General features: G+C 43.0%; 1 protein-coding gene across 5 annotated transcripts in view; it reads right to left on the bottom strand.

The window, feature by feature from the left end:
* The window catches only part of LOC139416085 (insulin receptor substrate 1-B-like), a 79,393-nt gene that overhangs the window by 22,187 nt on the left and 39,983 nt on the right, over positions 1-17,223 (bottom strand). The window contains exons 1-2 of one of the 5 annotated variants that reach the window (XR_011635056.1): positions 5,792-6,487; positions 731-4,368 (exon numbers count right to left, since the gene is read on the bottom strand). The exons of 1 other annotated variant lie outside the window; for it this stretch is intronic. Coding sequence is in view for 1 of the 4 variants with exons in the window: in XM_071164349.1 (XP_071020450.1) it covers positions 4,361-4,368 (8 nt within the window). In the remaining 3 variants the exon portion in view is untranslated. Of the gene's footprint in view, positions 1-730; positions 4,369-5,791; positions 6,488-17,223 lie in introns of those variants that run through there. 3 more of the 5 variants (XR_011635055.1, XR_011635057.1, XM_071164349.1) reach the window with 3 other exon arrangements.

Here is a 17,223-nt window from a genome sequence, read left to right on the forward strand (position 1 = left end):
GGTGTCAATCGGTATGTTCAGTAGCTCTTTAAAGTGATAGTTCACTCCAAAGTTAAAGTTTGTCATATATATTGATGCTTTCAGACCTCAACAGTGACTGGGTTCATGACCATTGTCCACTTTTGAGGCCAGAAAGCATCAGACTTAACTTTGATTTCAGAGTGAACTCTCTGGCTTCAGTTTGGAAGATTGTGGAGTCATTATATAACAAAATAAAACATTCCCCAAAACCTTTTGGAAACATTGACACTATTTACTGTTTGTGTTGTAATGTGTAAGTTGTGCTCGTATCACTGCCTGGTTGCGCCTTGCAGTGAACCCTCATTAGAAACAAACCCGGCACAGTGAGGTTGGAAACCAACTACTTTCCTAATCTCACCTTTGCATTAGAAACCATTATGGCCAATTGCCCTGACCACAGATCCCAATCTGGTAGCAATAAAGCTGCTTTGTTATTCTACGAGTCCCGACAGTCATGTGACAAGAGGGAGGACGAAGTGCACGAGGCAGACACCTTGGACTGACTGTCGGAATATACATATGTGCTGGTAGTGAAACGTGGACAGAGAAACGTGGTTCTCTTTGAATGGTGTTTTCTCTTTCTGTGATGGCTCATATTGGCAACTTATGGTAAGTATTGTTCATGAAGTCATTTCAGAAGTGCTTCCTCTCACCCCTTTCTTTCATACGTGTCCCAGAGGCAAACTAATGAGGCAAGATGTCTCTCAAACTTCCAAGACAGTTTTTTTTTTTTTTTTTGCAAAATCAAACGAGAGCGGAGGGAAGGTTATAATAGCATTTAACAAACAAGAAGAAAACAGAAAAGGTCTGAACTTGTAGCTAGCTATTTAATATATTGTCAAAGAGTCAAAACGTATTTTTGTTTTGGCACTGATACGGCCATCCATAGATGAGGTCCTCAATGGAGTCCTCCACGGGGCCAAAACAGCCAGCACGAACCCAATACAAACACGAAGGTAGGGGCCATTGGTCAAGTCATTTCATGGGTCACTACATCCTTGAACATCATTGACACATCAATCAGGGCAGGGTACCTTAAGTTTACACAATATTGAACAGCTAATAATAGAGAAATAAGAGGAAAATAGACTGTATATATTTTTCCCTCATAGCGCTGAAGGGAAAGACAGGAACAGACATATAGACAGACAGACAGGCAGACAGGTACTTAAGTGCTAATGCATAGCAGAAAGAGTCTAAAGTAAGAGCTAAAGAGAGAGCGAGAGACAGAGAGAGAGAGAGAGAGAGAGAAAGACGGCAACTGAGAAACATAAATGAGGGTTGTGGCCCTATCTATGCCTCAGAACCGAATACTTTGCTAACTAGGCTAAAGTTAGCATGTTGCCCACACAAGCGAGGCACGCCATGTTATCAAAGCCAGACGTTAGGTAAGCCAACATTAGCAAGGGCTATTGTTAGCACCTCTTTTATCCCTATGGACTAGCGTGACAAGATGTCCCAGATTTCCCGGGACAGTCCCCAATTTCCTGGGACAGTCCCCGATTTTGGTAGCTTGTTCCCTGTACCCGGAAAAGTCCCTGATTTGCCCTCAGAAAGAAAAAAGAAACTTTGGAAGTTAAAATGAGGCTGATATTTCAATTATCAAATGCTGTATCCAATCAGATTTGCATGTAAAAAATGTTGTCTGTCCCTGTACCAAACTCGTTTGCTCCCGCGGCTTTGCTGCTGACCTTTTAAGGCCTTATAGCAACGTTTGAACAGTGGCACATTGTAACCACTGCATGAACAACCATGCCCATGGCCATAAAGTATTGCATGAAACAGTATAGCCTACCAAACGTGGGTGATTCTATAATTACAACACTGAACAAAAATGGAAAACCAGTCGGTATCTGGTGTGACCAACATTTGCCTCATGGAACACGACATATCTCCTTCGCATAGAGTTGATCAGGCTGTTGATTTTGGCAGGTGGAATGTTGCCCCACTCTTCTTCAATGGCTGTGTAAAGTAGTCTGGACTACACGTTTATCCAGAGCATCCCAAACATGCTCAATGGGTGACGTGTGGTGAGTATAAAGGCCAAGAAGAACTGGGACATTTTCAGCGTCCAGGAACTGTATACAGATCCCCGAGGTTGTTCATTATCATGCTGAAAACATGAGGACATGGAGGCAGATGAATGGCACGACAACGGGCCTCGGGATCTCGTCACGGTATCTTTGTGCATTCAAATTGCCATCGATAAAATGCTAATGTGTTTGTTGTTTGTACCTTATGCCTGTCAGTACCATAACCCCACCGCCACCATGGAGCACTCTGTTCACAACATGGACATCAGCAAACCGCTCACCCACATGATGCCATACACACCGTCTGTCATCTACCTGGTACAGTTGAAACCGGAATTCATCAGTGAAGAGCACACTTTTCCAGAGTGTTAGTGACCATAGAAAGTGAACATTTGCCCATTGAAGTCGGTTACGACGCCAAACTGCAGTCAGGTCAAGGCCCTGGTGAGGACGAAGAGCACGCAGATGAGATTCCCTGAGACGTTTGTGAGGAAATTGTTCTGTTGTGCAAACTCCCAGTTTCATCAGCTGTCCGGGCGGCTGGTCTCAGATGATCCCGCAGGTGACAAAGCCGGAGGCGGAGGTCCTGGGCTGGTGTGGTTACACATGGTCTGCAGTTATGAAGCTGGTTCGACAAACTACCAAATTCTCTAAAACGGCATTGGAGGCGGCTTTTGGTAGAAAAATCAACATTAAATTCTCTGGCAACAGCCCTGGTGGACATTCCTGCAGTCAACACGCCAATTGCAATTGGGCAAAACTTGAAACATCTGTGGCATTTTCTTGTGTGACAAAACTGCACATTTTAGAGTAGCCTTTTATTGTCCCCAGTACAATGTCCACCTATGTAATGATCTTGCTGTTTAATCAGCTTCTTGATATGCCACACCTGTCAGGTGGATGGATTATCTTGGCAAAGGAGAAATGCTCACTAACAGGGATGTAAACAAATCTGTGCACACAATTTTAGAGATGTATTTATCAATGTTTTATTTCACCTTTATTTAACTAGGCAAGTCAGTTAAGAACAAATTCTTATTTACAATGATGGCCTACCCCAGCCAAACCCTAACCCGAACAACGCTGGGCCAATTGTGCGCCGCCCTACGGGACTCCCAATCACGGCCGGTTGTGACACAGCCTGAAATCAAACCAGGGTCTGTAGTGAGATGCAGTACTTTAGAACCCTGAGCCACTCGGGAGCTAAAGAATAAGCTTTTTGTGTGTATGGAACATTTCTGGTATCTTTTATTTCAGCTCATGAAATATGGGACCAACACTTTACATGTTGCGTTTTATATTTTGTTCAGTATAGATAGGCTAAGATTACGGACATTGTGGAGTAATCTATTTCTGTGTTATAATTAATACAAGTATTTGAAAGAACTATTTATGGTTAAATATAGTTCCATACAATTGTTTTTTTTAGTTGTCTTTATTCGGCAACAAGTGCCAAGTGTCTCTCTGTGCATTAAATACATATTGACCAGAGCATATTGTGTAGTATGTGAGCATGTTGATATGTGATATAGAATAACTCTGCATTCTTGGATGAGAGGTGTGGGCAGAGAGAGATAGAGATATTGAAAGAGAGTGGAGAGAGAGAGAAACATCTGTCAGCTACATTGAAGCGGTGAGCATAAAGTCATTAGAAGCTATGCCGCTAACATCTCTCACAGTAACACAGTCAGGCCAGCTAATTGCTATTATTATTATTATCATCATCATCATTATTATTCAAAATATATACCAGTACCAGTGCTCTCTTCTTTGTCCGTTACATCTGGTCGCCACAACATATTCTACTTCAAAAGGAGCACAACAACTGAAGCTTCTTCAGTTCCTTAGTCAATGCTAAGTTCTTTGTAAAATGGCTACAATCAAAAAATGAGGCACTTTTGAAAAGATATATACTTCTATATATTTCCTTATAATACTATGTATATTCAGCCATCATTAGAGGAAATCCTGCTTTTTGATTGGTTAATTGTGTTTTCATTTAGGTTGATGATCGAAAAATATCATTGGCTCCCGGTCCGCAGTCAGTCTTTATTCTTCTCTCTTATTGGCTGAGAGTCCTCCCTTCACGGGCTAGAATCGGGCACGCATCCCCATTGGTATCACAACCAATAAACTGAAAGCAACAAAATAAAGTTTTTCCATCAGTCTTTCCAAAGTGCTTCAGGGGCGTGACCAGTCCAACTCCTCTCTCTTCCCATTGGTTGTCACAAAAGGATGAGGAGCTTAGGGATCTCCAAGTCTCCTGTAATCCCCCCCCCCATAATTCCAAGGCCAGGGCATAGACATCAGCATTCTGGAAGCAGAGGAAATGGTTGGGTTAGAAGAACAGTAGACAACAGAATATGATACGAAGATGAACAAAATATTATGACATTCATCTACTGACTACCACACTTTATCACCAACATTGTTTGCAAATCTACAAATAAAATATCTATGTCTGTTTATCCACAGGGGAATATTGTGTCCTCAAATGAAATATATATGGCGAAGTTCAACAGAGGGATGGAATGTGTGAGACCGCCGGAGAGAGAGATATATACGGGGAGAGAAATACGGAGAAAGAGAAAGAGAGAGAAATGCAGAGAGAGAAAGAGAAATACAGAGAGAGAGAGAGAGAGAAATACAGAGAGAGAAATATGGAGAGAGAGAAATACGGAAAGAGAGAGAAATACGGAGCGAGAGAGAGAGAAATACGGAGAGAGAGAGAGAGAAATATGGAGAGAGCGAAATACGGAGAGAGAGAAATACAGAGAGAGAGAGAGAAATACAGAGCGAGAGAGGTTGGACAAGAGAGAGAATGTGTGTGTGTGTGTGCGTACATGTTTTGTTTTAGGGTAATATAGTCTTTTCCCCATCTTATTACAAAACCAGAGCAAGTACGTCACTAAGAAAAGGTCATCAACACTTGTCTTTGTTATGGAACCTATTGTACGATTGATAATGCCTGCGAGGGTCGTACTGACAGAGGATATTTAGACTACGGAAAGGAAAAAGGACTGAAAATGCACACCATAACACGACTCTAATACGTCTTCCTCTCCATCGGTCGATTATCCCTTTATTAGGGGTAGCTAACAGTCACATGTGACAAGTATGTACTGTAGGTGTATATTAATCATCATGTTTTTAACATCGTCCTTAAAGGGCAGTTTAAAATAGGAGGAAAGGTTGCTGGGGGCTGGCCGCATGGCAGATACATCAAATAAACACAGTGATGAATGGTGACCGATTGAGAGAAAGGACTCTCTTGTTCCCTGAAATTTCCCAGGCCTGCTCTCTAACTGTTAATGAAAAAAAAAAGTGTCTCGTCTATATTTCTGGTGAGAGCCCCCCCCTCATTCTTCTTCTTCTTCCTGGTGCAGAGCTATATTTAGCGTCCCGGCACAGATGGTGCCAGCTAACAACAGCAGCCAGTGCAGCTCAGCCTGAGAGAGCCGTACCAACAATCAGCCCAACGGACCCAGGGAGACAGGGAACGCATTGGCACGCACACAAACACACACATATTGGTGTGGGCACACACACATACACACGCGCGTCTAGACACAGAGTGTCTGAGGAGACAGTGACTGGGATTTACAGAGGATTATATGGATGGCACATTAGACCAAACAGACTATTACTAAACATGCACCAATCCATTAGGCTTGTAGGTGCATCCTCTTCTGCTATTCTAGATCTAAATGCGAACCCAGACACACACACACACTAACCACTGACATCGGTGCAGTCATATGCAACCAGACCAGACAGGAAGCGTTTCCTTTCTACTGTAATCAGATCTCTCTCTCTCTCCTTCCCGCTCTCTGCTTGTCTATCGATCTCATTCATTTCCTTGAGTTGCCTTTCCGTTCTGAGATCTAATCGATGTGATGATGCCTGCGGGAGTCTGTGTGTGAGTGTGACTGTTCCTCTCTGCAGGCTCCTTAACTCTGAAGCCAAGATGGGGCTACGACCTGCCTCTGCCACTGACTGGCCAATAAACAGTTCCCTCTCTATTTCTGTCCTCCTGTCAGTCTGTCTGGGGCAGTGATGGCTCATTTGTTGGAGCAGTCATTGTAGTGCGTGTGTTTTGGTGGGTGTCTGCGTGTGTTCGTCTGCCTGTCTGGGGCTGTCAATGTCCTTTTCTGTCACGGCTCACTTTAGCGATTCATTAAGGATAAGACACCCTGTTTCCTGTGCCTTTAAGTAGATTGATTTGAGTGTGTGTGTGTGTGTGTCACCCTTGCATCTGTCACTCTGTGAGTCAGTGTCCGCGACCGCTCACTTAATACAAGTTGTTTATTAAGATGTAATGCCTTGTTCTGTATGTCACACACAGGTCTGTGGATCACTCTAGTGTCTTGTCTATCTGAGTAAGTTGTCTGTCTGTGTAGGGTCACTGTACTTAGTAGTCTGACACTGGCTGAAACGGGGAGCCCATAGCGCGCACACACACACACACACACACACTCACTCACTCACTCACTCACTCACTCACTCACTCACTCACTCACTCACTCACTCTCCCCTCTGACTCACTGCCAATTACTTCACGGCTGTCAAGTTATATAATGTTCATTTAGGCAGGTGTGTGAATGTGAGTATGTATGAGTGTATACATATCTTCTTAGGGATTTGAACCTGTGCAATGTGCGTACTAAAACTCACAATGTTGCAGCCACAGTAAGCACGCACACACAAGGTGGGGTGGGGGGGTGCATCACCATAGGAAGGCCTCTGCCAAGCAAAGAGAGTGTCTTATGAAAGCCAGTAGGGAAGAGGGGACCAGTGCAAAGAGCAGAGAGAGAGAGATATAGCGAGTGAGAAATGCAGTCTCTCTGTGTGTGTGTGTGTGTGTGTGTGTGTGTGTGTGTGTGTGTGTGTGTGTGTGTGTGTGTGTGTGTGTGTGTGTGTGTGTGTGTGTGAGATAGCTGGGAGATGTATGTGCTGTGCTGTGGAGCAGGTAAGGCCTGCAGTATGCAGTAAAAGCTATGGGTGGGTGTGGCTGTGTACCAATACCGAATGGAGGATAGGGACTTGTTGCGTTGGCATTTGTTTGAGGGGGAATGGGAATGAGAAAGCATGTGGGTGTGTGACTGTGTGTGTGCGCGCGCGTCCTGATCTGTTAAGAACGTCCTGTCCCTGGCTCCAGAATGGGAGAGGGGGAAGCCAACAAGAGCAAAGGGTAGTGGGTAAAACAGTGCACGTCCTTTCTCCTTCTACTGTGTAACAACTCCATTCGGGATATTATGTAGCAGCCTACCTGTCGGCTCTTGATCATTGTAGCCTCTCCTTCCATCATTTGAATTGCATCCATTGATTAGATAACACTCACCACGCTCCACTCTCGTGAAAAGCAAGAGCAGCAGCATAAATGATCAAATGTCTCTCTCCCTCTCCCTTCTGCAGCAGTCGCTGATCTGTATGGGCCCTTCCCGGGCTGGGTCCTGGGTACAGGTGGATCTGTGTAAACCTCTAATGCCCACCTTACACGTTAGATCACCGTGTTGTTGGGCCCGAAGTTTAAGGCCTATCTACGACCTGTGTTCTACAGTTTGGACATCAAGCCTCGCTCCGCCTCTCCCTCTCTTCCACGTTTCTGCCAAAGTATTCGTAGAAGGCTGCAGAATAAATACTGTTCAGTTCAGAGAAGTGATTTACTAACATAAAGACAGGCAAGGCAGCATGGGGCTCCATCCAGCCCCAGAGTCTTGACGCATTCGGCGGCCGGCGCCCTTTTGAAGGCCCTCAGTTTAATTTAAAATATATATTATTATTATTATAATATATACAGTACCAGTCAAAAATGTGGACACACCTACTCACACAAGGGTTTTTCTTTATTTTTACTATTTTCTACATTGTAGAATAATAGTGAAAATGTCAAAACTATGAAAAAACACATGGAATCATGTAGTAGCCATAAAAAGTATTAAACAAATAAAAATATATTTTAGATTTTTCAAAGTAGCCACCCTTTGCCTTGATGACAGCTATGCACACTCTTGGCATTCTTTCAACCAGCTTCACCTGGAATGCTTTTCCAACTGTCTTGAAGGAGTTCCCACATAATGCTGAGCACTTGTTGGTTGCTTTTCCTTCACTCTGCAGTCCAACTCATCCCAAACCATCTCGATTGGGTTGAGGTCAGGTGATTGTGGAGGCCAGGTCATCTGATGCAGCACTCCATCACTCTCCTTATTGGTCAAATAGCCCTTACACAGCCTGGAGGTGTGTTGGGTCATTGTCCTGTTGAAAGACAATTGATAGTACCACTAAGTACAAACCAGATGGATGGAGTATCGTCACAGAATGCTGTGGTAGCCATGCTGGTTAAGTGTGCCTTGAATTCTAAAGAAATCATAGACAGTGTCACCAGCAAAGAACCCCCTCAGCATCACACCTCCTCCTCCATGCTTCACGGTGGGAGCCAGACATGCGGAGATCATCCGTTCACCTACTCTGCGTCTCACAAAGACACGGCGGTTGGAACCAAAAATCTCAAATTTGGACTCATCAGACCAAAGGACAGATTTCCACCGGTCTAATGTCCATTGCTCGTCTTTCTTGGCCCAAGCAAGTCTCTTCTTCTTATTGGTGTCCTTTAGTAGTGGTTTCTTTGCAGCAATTCAACCATGAAGGGCTGATTTACATAGTCTCCTCTGAACAGTTGATGTTGAGATGTCTGTTACTTGAACTCTGTGAAGCATTTATTTGGGCTGCAATCTGAGGCTGGTAAATCTAATGAACTTATCCTCTGCAGCAGAGGTAACTCTGAGTCTTCCTTTCCTGTTTCGGTCCTCATGAGAGCCAGCTTCATCATAGCTCTTGATGGTTTTTGCTACTGCTCTTGAAGAAACTTTCAAAGTTCTTGACATTTTCCAGAATAACTGTTCTTCATGTCTTAAAGTAATGATGGACTGTCCATCCAACTACCTCATCCCCATACTGTTATTTATTTTGCTCCTTTGCACCCCAGTATATCTACTTGCACATTCATCTTCTGCACATCTATCACTCCAGTGTTTGTAATTATTTCGCCACTATGGGCTATTTATTGCCTTACCTCCCTTATCCTACCTCATTTGTACACACTGTATATTTGACTGTATGTTTGTTTATTCCATGTGTAACTCTGTGTTGTTGTTTGTGTCACACTGCTTTGCTTTATCTTGGCCAGGTTGCAGTTGTAAATGAGAACTTGTTCTCAACTAGCCCACCTGGTTAAATAAAGGTGAAATAAATAAATAAAAACGGTCATTTCTCATTGCTTATTTGAGCTGTTCTTGCCATAATATGCACATGGTATTTTACCAAATAGGTCTGTCTTCTGTATACCCCCCTACCTTGTCACAACACAGCTGATTGGCTCAAACGCATTAAGAAGTAAATAAATTCCACAGATTAACTTTAAACAAGCCACACCTGTTAATTGAAATGCATTCCAGCATTCCACTTCATGAAGCTGGTTGAGAGAATATATATATATATATACAGTGCCTTGCGAAAGTATTCGGCCCCCTTGAACTTTGCGACCTTTTGCCACATTTCAGGCTTCAAACATAAAGATATAAAACTGTATAAAACTGAAAAATTGGGCGTGCAAATTTATTCAGCCCCTTTACTTTCAGTGCAGCAAACTCTCTCCAGAAGTTCAGTGAGGATCTCTGAATGATCCAATGTTGACCTAAATGACTAATGATGATAAATACAATCCACCTGTGTGTAATCAAGTCTCCGTATAAATGCACCTGCACTGTGATAGTCTCAGAGGTCCGTCAAAAGCGCAGAGAGCATCATGAAGAACAAGGAACACACCAGGCAGGTCCGAGATACTGTTGTGAAGAAGTTTAAAGCCGGATTTGGATACAAAAAGATTTCCCAAGCTTTAAACATCCCAAGGAGCACTGTGCAAGCGATAATATTGAAATGGAAGGAGTATCAGACCACTGCAAATCTACCAAGACCTGGCCGTCCCTCTAAACTTTCAGCTCATACAAGGAGAAGACTGATCAGAGATGCAGCCAAGAGGCCCATGATCACTCTGGATGAACTGCAGAGATCTACAGCTGAGGTGGGAGACTCTGTCCATAGGACAACAATCAGTCGTATATTGCACAAATCTGGCTTTATGGAAGAGTGGCAAGAAGAAAGTTTGAAATATCCAATAAATGTCGTTCCACTTCATGACTGTGTCCCACTTGTTGTTGATTGTTCACAAAAAAATACAGTTTTATATCTTTATGTTTGAAGCCTGAAATGTGGCAAAAGGTCGCAAAGTTCAAGGGGGCCGAATACTTTCGCAAGGCACTGTATATATACACACACTATAAATATATATATTTTTTAACTCAGTCGGGTTCTCAACTTACTTTTGCAGGTTAGAATAGTAGAATACACAAGGTGCAACGTAGAACTTGGTTTGTGCATCAGCAGTTTTTCTCTTGTCAGGTCAGTCACTGATAGTCACTCAATTAGCCCATGTCAGCTAACATTTTTGAGATTGGTAAATCAGTTTAGCAGCCAGCCATCTCAACCTAGTAACCATGGTAAATCAGTTTAGCAGCCAGCCATCTCAACCTAGTAACCATGGTAAATCAGTTTAGCAGCCAGCCATCTCAACCTAGTAACCATGGTAAATGTACCGTTCGGGGGGGACCCCATTGATTTTGTTAGTCAGTCTCAATCAGATATCATATTAAAAATGGCCAACATGTTTCTCCACCCTATGGCAAAATGTGTAGAATTGCATGTAATTAACTGTAACACATTTCTCTGCTGTCAAGAGGTGGGCTGCTAAAATGTTTTGCACACAATGTAGCACCCGCAAGCATCAGCATTTCAGCCTTTTTGTGGGCCCCCACCCCCATCAAAATTGCCCATCCCTGGTCTAGACACTAATCTTGGGTCAGTATTGTTTGTACTCGCAGACTGAGGTTAGGGGAGGGTAATCTGATCCTAGATTTGTGGCTAAGAAAAACATGTACCTCGAAGGCTATTTCACATCCCCTGTTTCTTTGTTTCACCTAAAACAGATTTCTCAAAGTCAGAAATATTGGTTACTAGATTAGAGCCCCAAAGGGATTGATTGACAAACTTCTTAGGAAATGTAGACAAAGAGAAAACAAAACTGCTGACCAAACGTCTTATTAGCGAACATCATACCATGAAGGAGGCAGAAACTGGTGTGTGTGTGTCCCCACATGCCCGGATCATACCCCTGTCCTGAGACCTCCTAATAAACAGTGTAATTATTAATAGAGATGTAAGTGGCATCCCATCAATCCAGTCCCCCTTCCCTCCTTCCTCCCCCCTGGGGTGTTTAAAGTTACCATGTGTAACCTTAGGACGTTAATTCAGAGGAGTGCAGTTCTGTGAAACAGGGTGCACAGGAGAGAGTGTGTGTGCGACAGACAAGTGTGTGTGTGTGTGAAAGACAAGTGTGTGTGTGTGTGCATGAGGCGGGTAGATAGCCAGCCAGGCCCAACATGGCACCGCAAATATTTATCCATGAGCCTAGGGAATGCTAGGTACTCCATAGGGGCTCTCTCCTTCCCTTCTCTTCACCAGTGGCAACAGAAAAAGAGAACATTTTTTAGAGCTCTCAACACCCTCCCTACCTCAATCCATTTCTCCAACCCACGTAAGTAGGCTGGTAGACTTACAATGGTAGATTCTTTTCTCTGCTCATCCTAATGAAATGTTGGCGTTTGGAGCCCTGTGGTGAAGAGACAGCTGATGTGTGTGCGTGTGTTTGTACCGGAATGTCTGCGTGTGTGTGCATGTTTGACACGTGTGTCGCTGAGGGGGAGAGCAGCAGTAGAGTTGCTGGCTGGTCGTGTGTAAGGGAGAGCGGTGGGATCCAGTTGGACTGTCTGGACAGCAGGGTAACAGTAGCTGTCTGTAGTCATAAAGCATGTCTGCAACACTGCTGTTTTTAACCATCCCAGGAGGCTATGTCCCCAACACACACACACGTACGTTTCGCAGACCTTGGCTCACACACACTAGGGCCGACCCCATTTAGTCGACAGGTTGATTGTTTTGTCAGTAGGCTGTTGGTCGACCGCAAAAAATATACAGTGCATTCGGAAATTGTTTAGACCCCTTGACCTTTTCCACATTTTGTTAGAGCCTTATTCTATAATTTATTCAACAAAAACAAATCCTCAGCAATCTATACACAATACACCAAAATTACAAAGTGTAAACCGGTTTGTAGAATGTTTGTAAATGTATTAAAAATACAAAACAGAAATACCTTCTCTACATAAGTATTCAGACCCTTTGCTATGAGACTTGAAATTGAGCCCAGGTGCGTCCTGTTTCCATTGATCATCCTTGAGATGTTTTTACGACTTGATTATGGTCCACCTGTGGTAAATTCAATTGATTGGACATGATTTGGAAAGGCACAAACCTGTCTAAAGAAGGCCTGTTGAATTGCTTCTTTAGCACAGCTGAAAACGGTTGTGCTGATTACCATAGTTGCAAAATAGTTTTCTAATGATCTATTAGCCTTTTAAAATGATAAACTTGGATTAGTTAACACAACGTGCCATTGGAACACAGGAGTGATGGTTGCTGATAATGAGCCTATGTAGATATTCCATTAAAAATCAGCCGTTTCCAGCTATAATAGTCATTTCCAACATTAACAACGTCTACACTGTATTTCTGATCAATTTGATGTTATTTTAATGGACAAAAAATGTGCTCTTCTTTCAAAAACAAGGACAATTTCTAAGTGCCTCCAAACTTTTGAAAGGTAGTGTATATCTACTGAAATAAGACAGATCCTGTTTGTTTAATAGCCTACTGATTCCGTGAGCAACCACAATTTACCAAATTCGGCTGTTTTTAAATCTTTGCTATGTGGTAATAAAGGCTTTACACTTTTTTCATTACAACAGCCTCTCTGGTATTACTTATAATTTATTTAGTGTTGTTTATACTTTTACAAATAAAAATATTAATAATAATGCTCCTTTTTCTCCCAATTTCAATCTTGTCTCATTGCTACAACTCCCCAACGGGCTCGGGAGAGGCAAAGGTCGAGTCATGCATCCTTCGAAACATGACCCACCAAACCGCGCTCCTTACAACACCAAACACCATACAACTGATGACCGAAGTCAGCCTGCAGGCGCCACAAGGAGTCGCTAGAGCACGATGAGCCAAGTAAAGCCCCCCCAGCCAAACCCTCCCTTAACCCGGACGAAGCTGGGCCAATTGTGTGCTGCCCTATGGGACTCCCGGTCACGGACATTTGTGTGACAGCCTAGGATTGAACCCGGGTCAGTAGTGATGCCCCAAGCACTGTGATGTAGTGCCTTAGGCCGCTGCGCCACTCGGGAGGCCATAACATTCCTTTTTCTTGACCGCCTTCTTATTGTTATTGTTACTATTACTATAATAAAAAGTCATATCATTATCATTAGTAGGCAGGGTATAACAGCCTTGTATAACCACCATCGAGCTGTAGGCCAAAAAGCACATCCTGTTTAGTCTTAATACCATAACTTACTTAGGCCTATATTTCAATACCTGTATAGGCTTCTGTATCAATCAATCATTAATTTGTTCATTTCATCACACAGCATGAGTCATTCATGTTTTGAAATGCAAATAAAGCATTTCAGTTTTAAAATCAAATAAAACGTCTCGAATAATTAGCGTAATAAACGGTAAATTGTTTTTAGTCTTTGCTGTAAAAAAGGCTTTACAAAAAGCATTACAACAACACTGTCTGGTACGTTTATAATTTATATACATTTTAATCATTTAGCAGACACTCTTATCCAGAGCAACTTACAAGAGCAATTACGGTGAAGTGCCTTGCTCAAGGGCACATCGAAAGATTTTTCACCTGGTCAGCTTGGGAATTCGTTCCAGCGACCTTTCGTTTACGCTCTTAACCGCTAGGCTACCTACCTGCCACCTGACATTTAATGTGGTTTACATTGCTCCAAATGGCCAGAAAATGTATATTGTAATCTAACAGCACATGTTTGGCACACATAATATATACACAGTGCTGGCTCCTTACTTTCTTTTTCTTGATCGCCAGTATTTTCCACAACTAGTCAAATTTATTCCACAAATGTATCCGACGTCCCCTTTACCACCTGAGCAACCAGTAAACATTCCCCGAGTTTATTTGTCACGTCATCTGCATCCATTTTGCTGTCACGTGTTCAGAGTTTGTTATAACCAATTTATTGATGTGATTATGATATGCTATAGGTCAGGCCCTAGTGGTCACATGAATGCGATAAAGAGAGCTGAGGGAATTGGGAATGTTTTTCCTAAAGGAATTAGAGATTTCGGTAAAATACCTTTTCAGTCAGAAATGGCTGTAATTATATTGCAGCTTCAGCAACATGGACAGAGCCATAAACACTGTTGAAGTTCCGTAGTGGTCGCTGCAGCATGGAGGTGAAATCAAATCAATTGCGGTTAGACTCCCTTTAGTCATTTGTGTGCCTTAATTATCAAACTGTGCGCTTAAAGTATTCGACAAGCTCAGTGCATATAGTTGATTTGATTAAAACACATGTGATGTGTCTATAAATGGAAAAATACACGTTATAACATTTCGACCAATCGACACACACACACGTCACCATGATCTTTCACAAAACACATAATCAACCAACAGCACTTAACGACACAAACACACAGTCAGGCATAAATGTTACCACTCTGCCTGACCCCACGGGCACACAGTCACCAGTACATATTTAAATGTACCCTCACATGACGCACAGCAGTGGTGCTTGATGTGCGTTTTGGTTGGTAATATGACATATACCCAGTTGTACTCTAAAAGCCTTTTCAATCCATCTGCAGTTGACCTCAGTGTGAAAAGACGTGGCCACTCCAGGACCACTTAAACACACAGGCACAGTACACAAACACGCCTAACCCCACCACTCCAGCCTACCACCGGGAGGCCGCTGATGAATACAAACAGATAGACTAGACAAAGGACAAATGAATATGAAATGAAAGATAAACAAACAAAGCAGGGTAGGGGTGGCACATCTTCCTGATCTGTCATCCCTCACTCCACTGGATGTAGTCTCTCTCTCTCTCTCTCTCTCTCTCTCTCTCTCTCTCTCTCTCTCTAATTGGGGAGTATAGTGGTTATTTCCTTTCCATTCCTGGGTGAGTCAATCCTTTCATAAGTCCTGATGCACCGAAGATTAGGTTCTATGTGCATCTCTGCGGCTGGCGGAGAACATTGTGACGGACACTAATTACTGACGCTGGCTCGCTGAGCATCACAAGCCTACTGGCATGGGATGTGTTCCAAATGGTAGAGAGACAGAGACCAAGGAAGCAAACTGGTCAGGGCACAAAAAGGTGACACTTTTGTTGCCCTGAAACATGCAAAACATCCCCGCTAGTGGGAAATGCAGGTTTTAACTAATTAAACAACAAATTATATGATCTACATGATCCGTCTCTGTGTGTAAAATAAAAAGTGGTTAATGTCTAACTCACAGCTAAAAAATGTAAAGAAAGCAATCCAATGTTATTTGTTGCCTAGACTTTACTGCAAATGACACTCAAGTCTTGAGAAAAAACAATCCACTAATATTTCAGTTAGCCATGACAGCCTTTATAATAGAACGCTTGTGACCACACACATCTAAATATTGCACTTGGGGAAAACACATCTTAAAGTAGAAATAGAATGAAACAAAACAGGCATTCTATTTTTGCTCTATTATAGTGGCCACTACAGTAGACATCAATCAAGTGCACAAGGCTACATGTGTGCAAAAATAACGTTCACTGAGTAAAAAATGTAATAATCCCCCCTCACTCACTCACCCACATGTGTTACTGTCAAGTTCAACACAACACATACAATATATTTGGGCTGCACTGCACATTATTACATTGTACACTTTCTGCCTGCGGACATCTGTTCTACAATGTGCCAGCAGAGCATGATACCCTTTGTTGGCATAACGGATCTCTTTCAGGCAGAGAGGACACCTGGCATACCCCTTTTATCCACTGACTGAAAAAGAGGGAAAGTGTGTTGCGTTCCTTTCACCTCTATAGAGGCATCCAGTTTAAGCCAGGCCCGGCTACACTTGATCCCTGAAACCACTTGTTTAACAAGCAACGCCTCATTTTCACCTAATTCTCTCATTCTGAAAATTAACCACATACTGTAGAGGGAAAACATTAGCTAGTTAACATTTCACACAGATTGCCAAGGTTCAGTAAGCAACTAACGTTAACGCGTTATAACTTGAGGAACGGCAAGGAGTCGTATAACGTTAACAGTTAATACTATAGCGAATTGGTTAGGTTACTAACGTTAGCTCATCTGATGTTGTAACGTTAGGTAGCTAATGTTAGCTGTCTGGCTTTATTAGACAGCTAATTTTCACACCATAAACTCAATTATTTGATCAGTTAAGTTGGCTAATGTTGCTCAACATTTCTCTGGCTAGCTAACAGAGAATTCGATCCAGCTAGCAAGATATTTAACAATGCTAACAATACTTGTTCCACCACACTTTCTCCCTCACCTCAAACTTTCTAAATGGCAGTTGTTTTTCGGTTACAGCTCATGAAGTACGTTTCATTACCTTCTCACCCCTTGTCTCCGTGGTCAGGCCTCTCACCTAGTTTACCTCTTCATTATCATCATAGGACGCGCTGCTGTAAGTTAACTGGCAAACTGCCTTTCCACTCTCCCGCTGTCTTTCCAGAGCGCTCGCTGATGCTGTAACTAGCAAACTGCCTTTCCACTCTCCCGCTGTCTTTCCAGAGCGCTCGCTGATGCTGTAACTAGCAAACTGCCTTTCCACCCTCTGCTGTCTTTCCAGAGCGGTCGCTGATGCTGTAACTAGCAAACTGCCTTTCCACTCTCTGCTGTCTTTCCAGAGCGCTCGCTGATGCTGTAACTAGCAAACTTCCTTTCTACTCTCTGCTGCCTTTCCACTCTCCCGCTGCCTTTCCAGAGCGCTCGCTGATGCTGTAACTAGCAAACTGCCTTTCCACTCGCTGCTGTCTTTCCAGAGCGCTCCCTGATGCTGTAACTAGCAAACTGCCTTTCCACTCTCTGCTGTCTTTCCAGACGCGCGCTGATGCTGTAACTAGCAAACTTCCTTTCCACTCTCTGCTGTCTTTCCAC

Source organism: Oncorhynchus clarkii, chromosome 9 (genome assembly GCF_045791955.1).
Source record: "Oncorhynchus clarkii lewisi isolate Uvic-CL-2024 chromosome 9, UVic_Ocla_1.0, whole genome shotgun sequence".
NCBI lineage: Eukaryota > Metazoa > Chordata > Actinopteri > Salmoniformes > Salmonidae > Oncorhynchus > Oncorhynchus clarkii.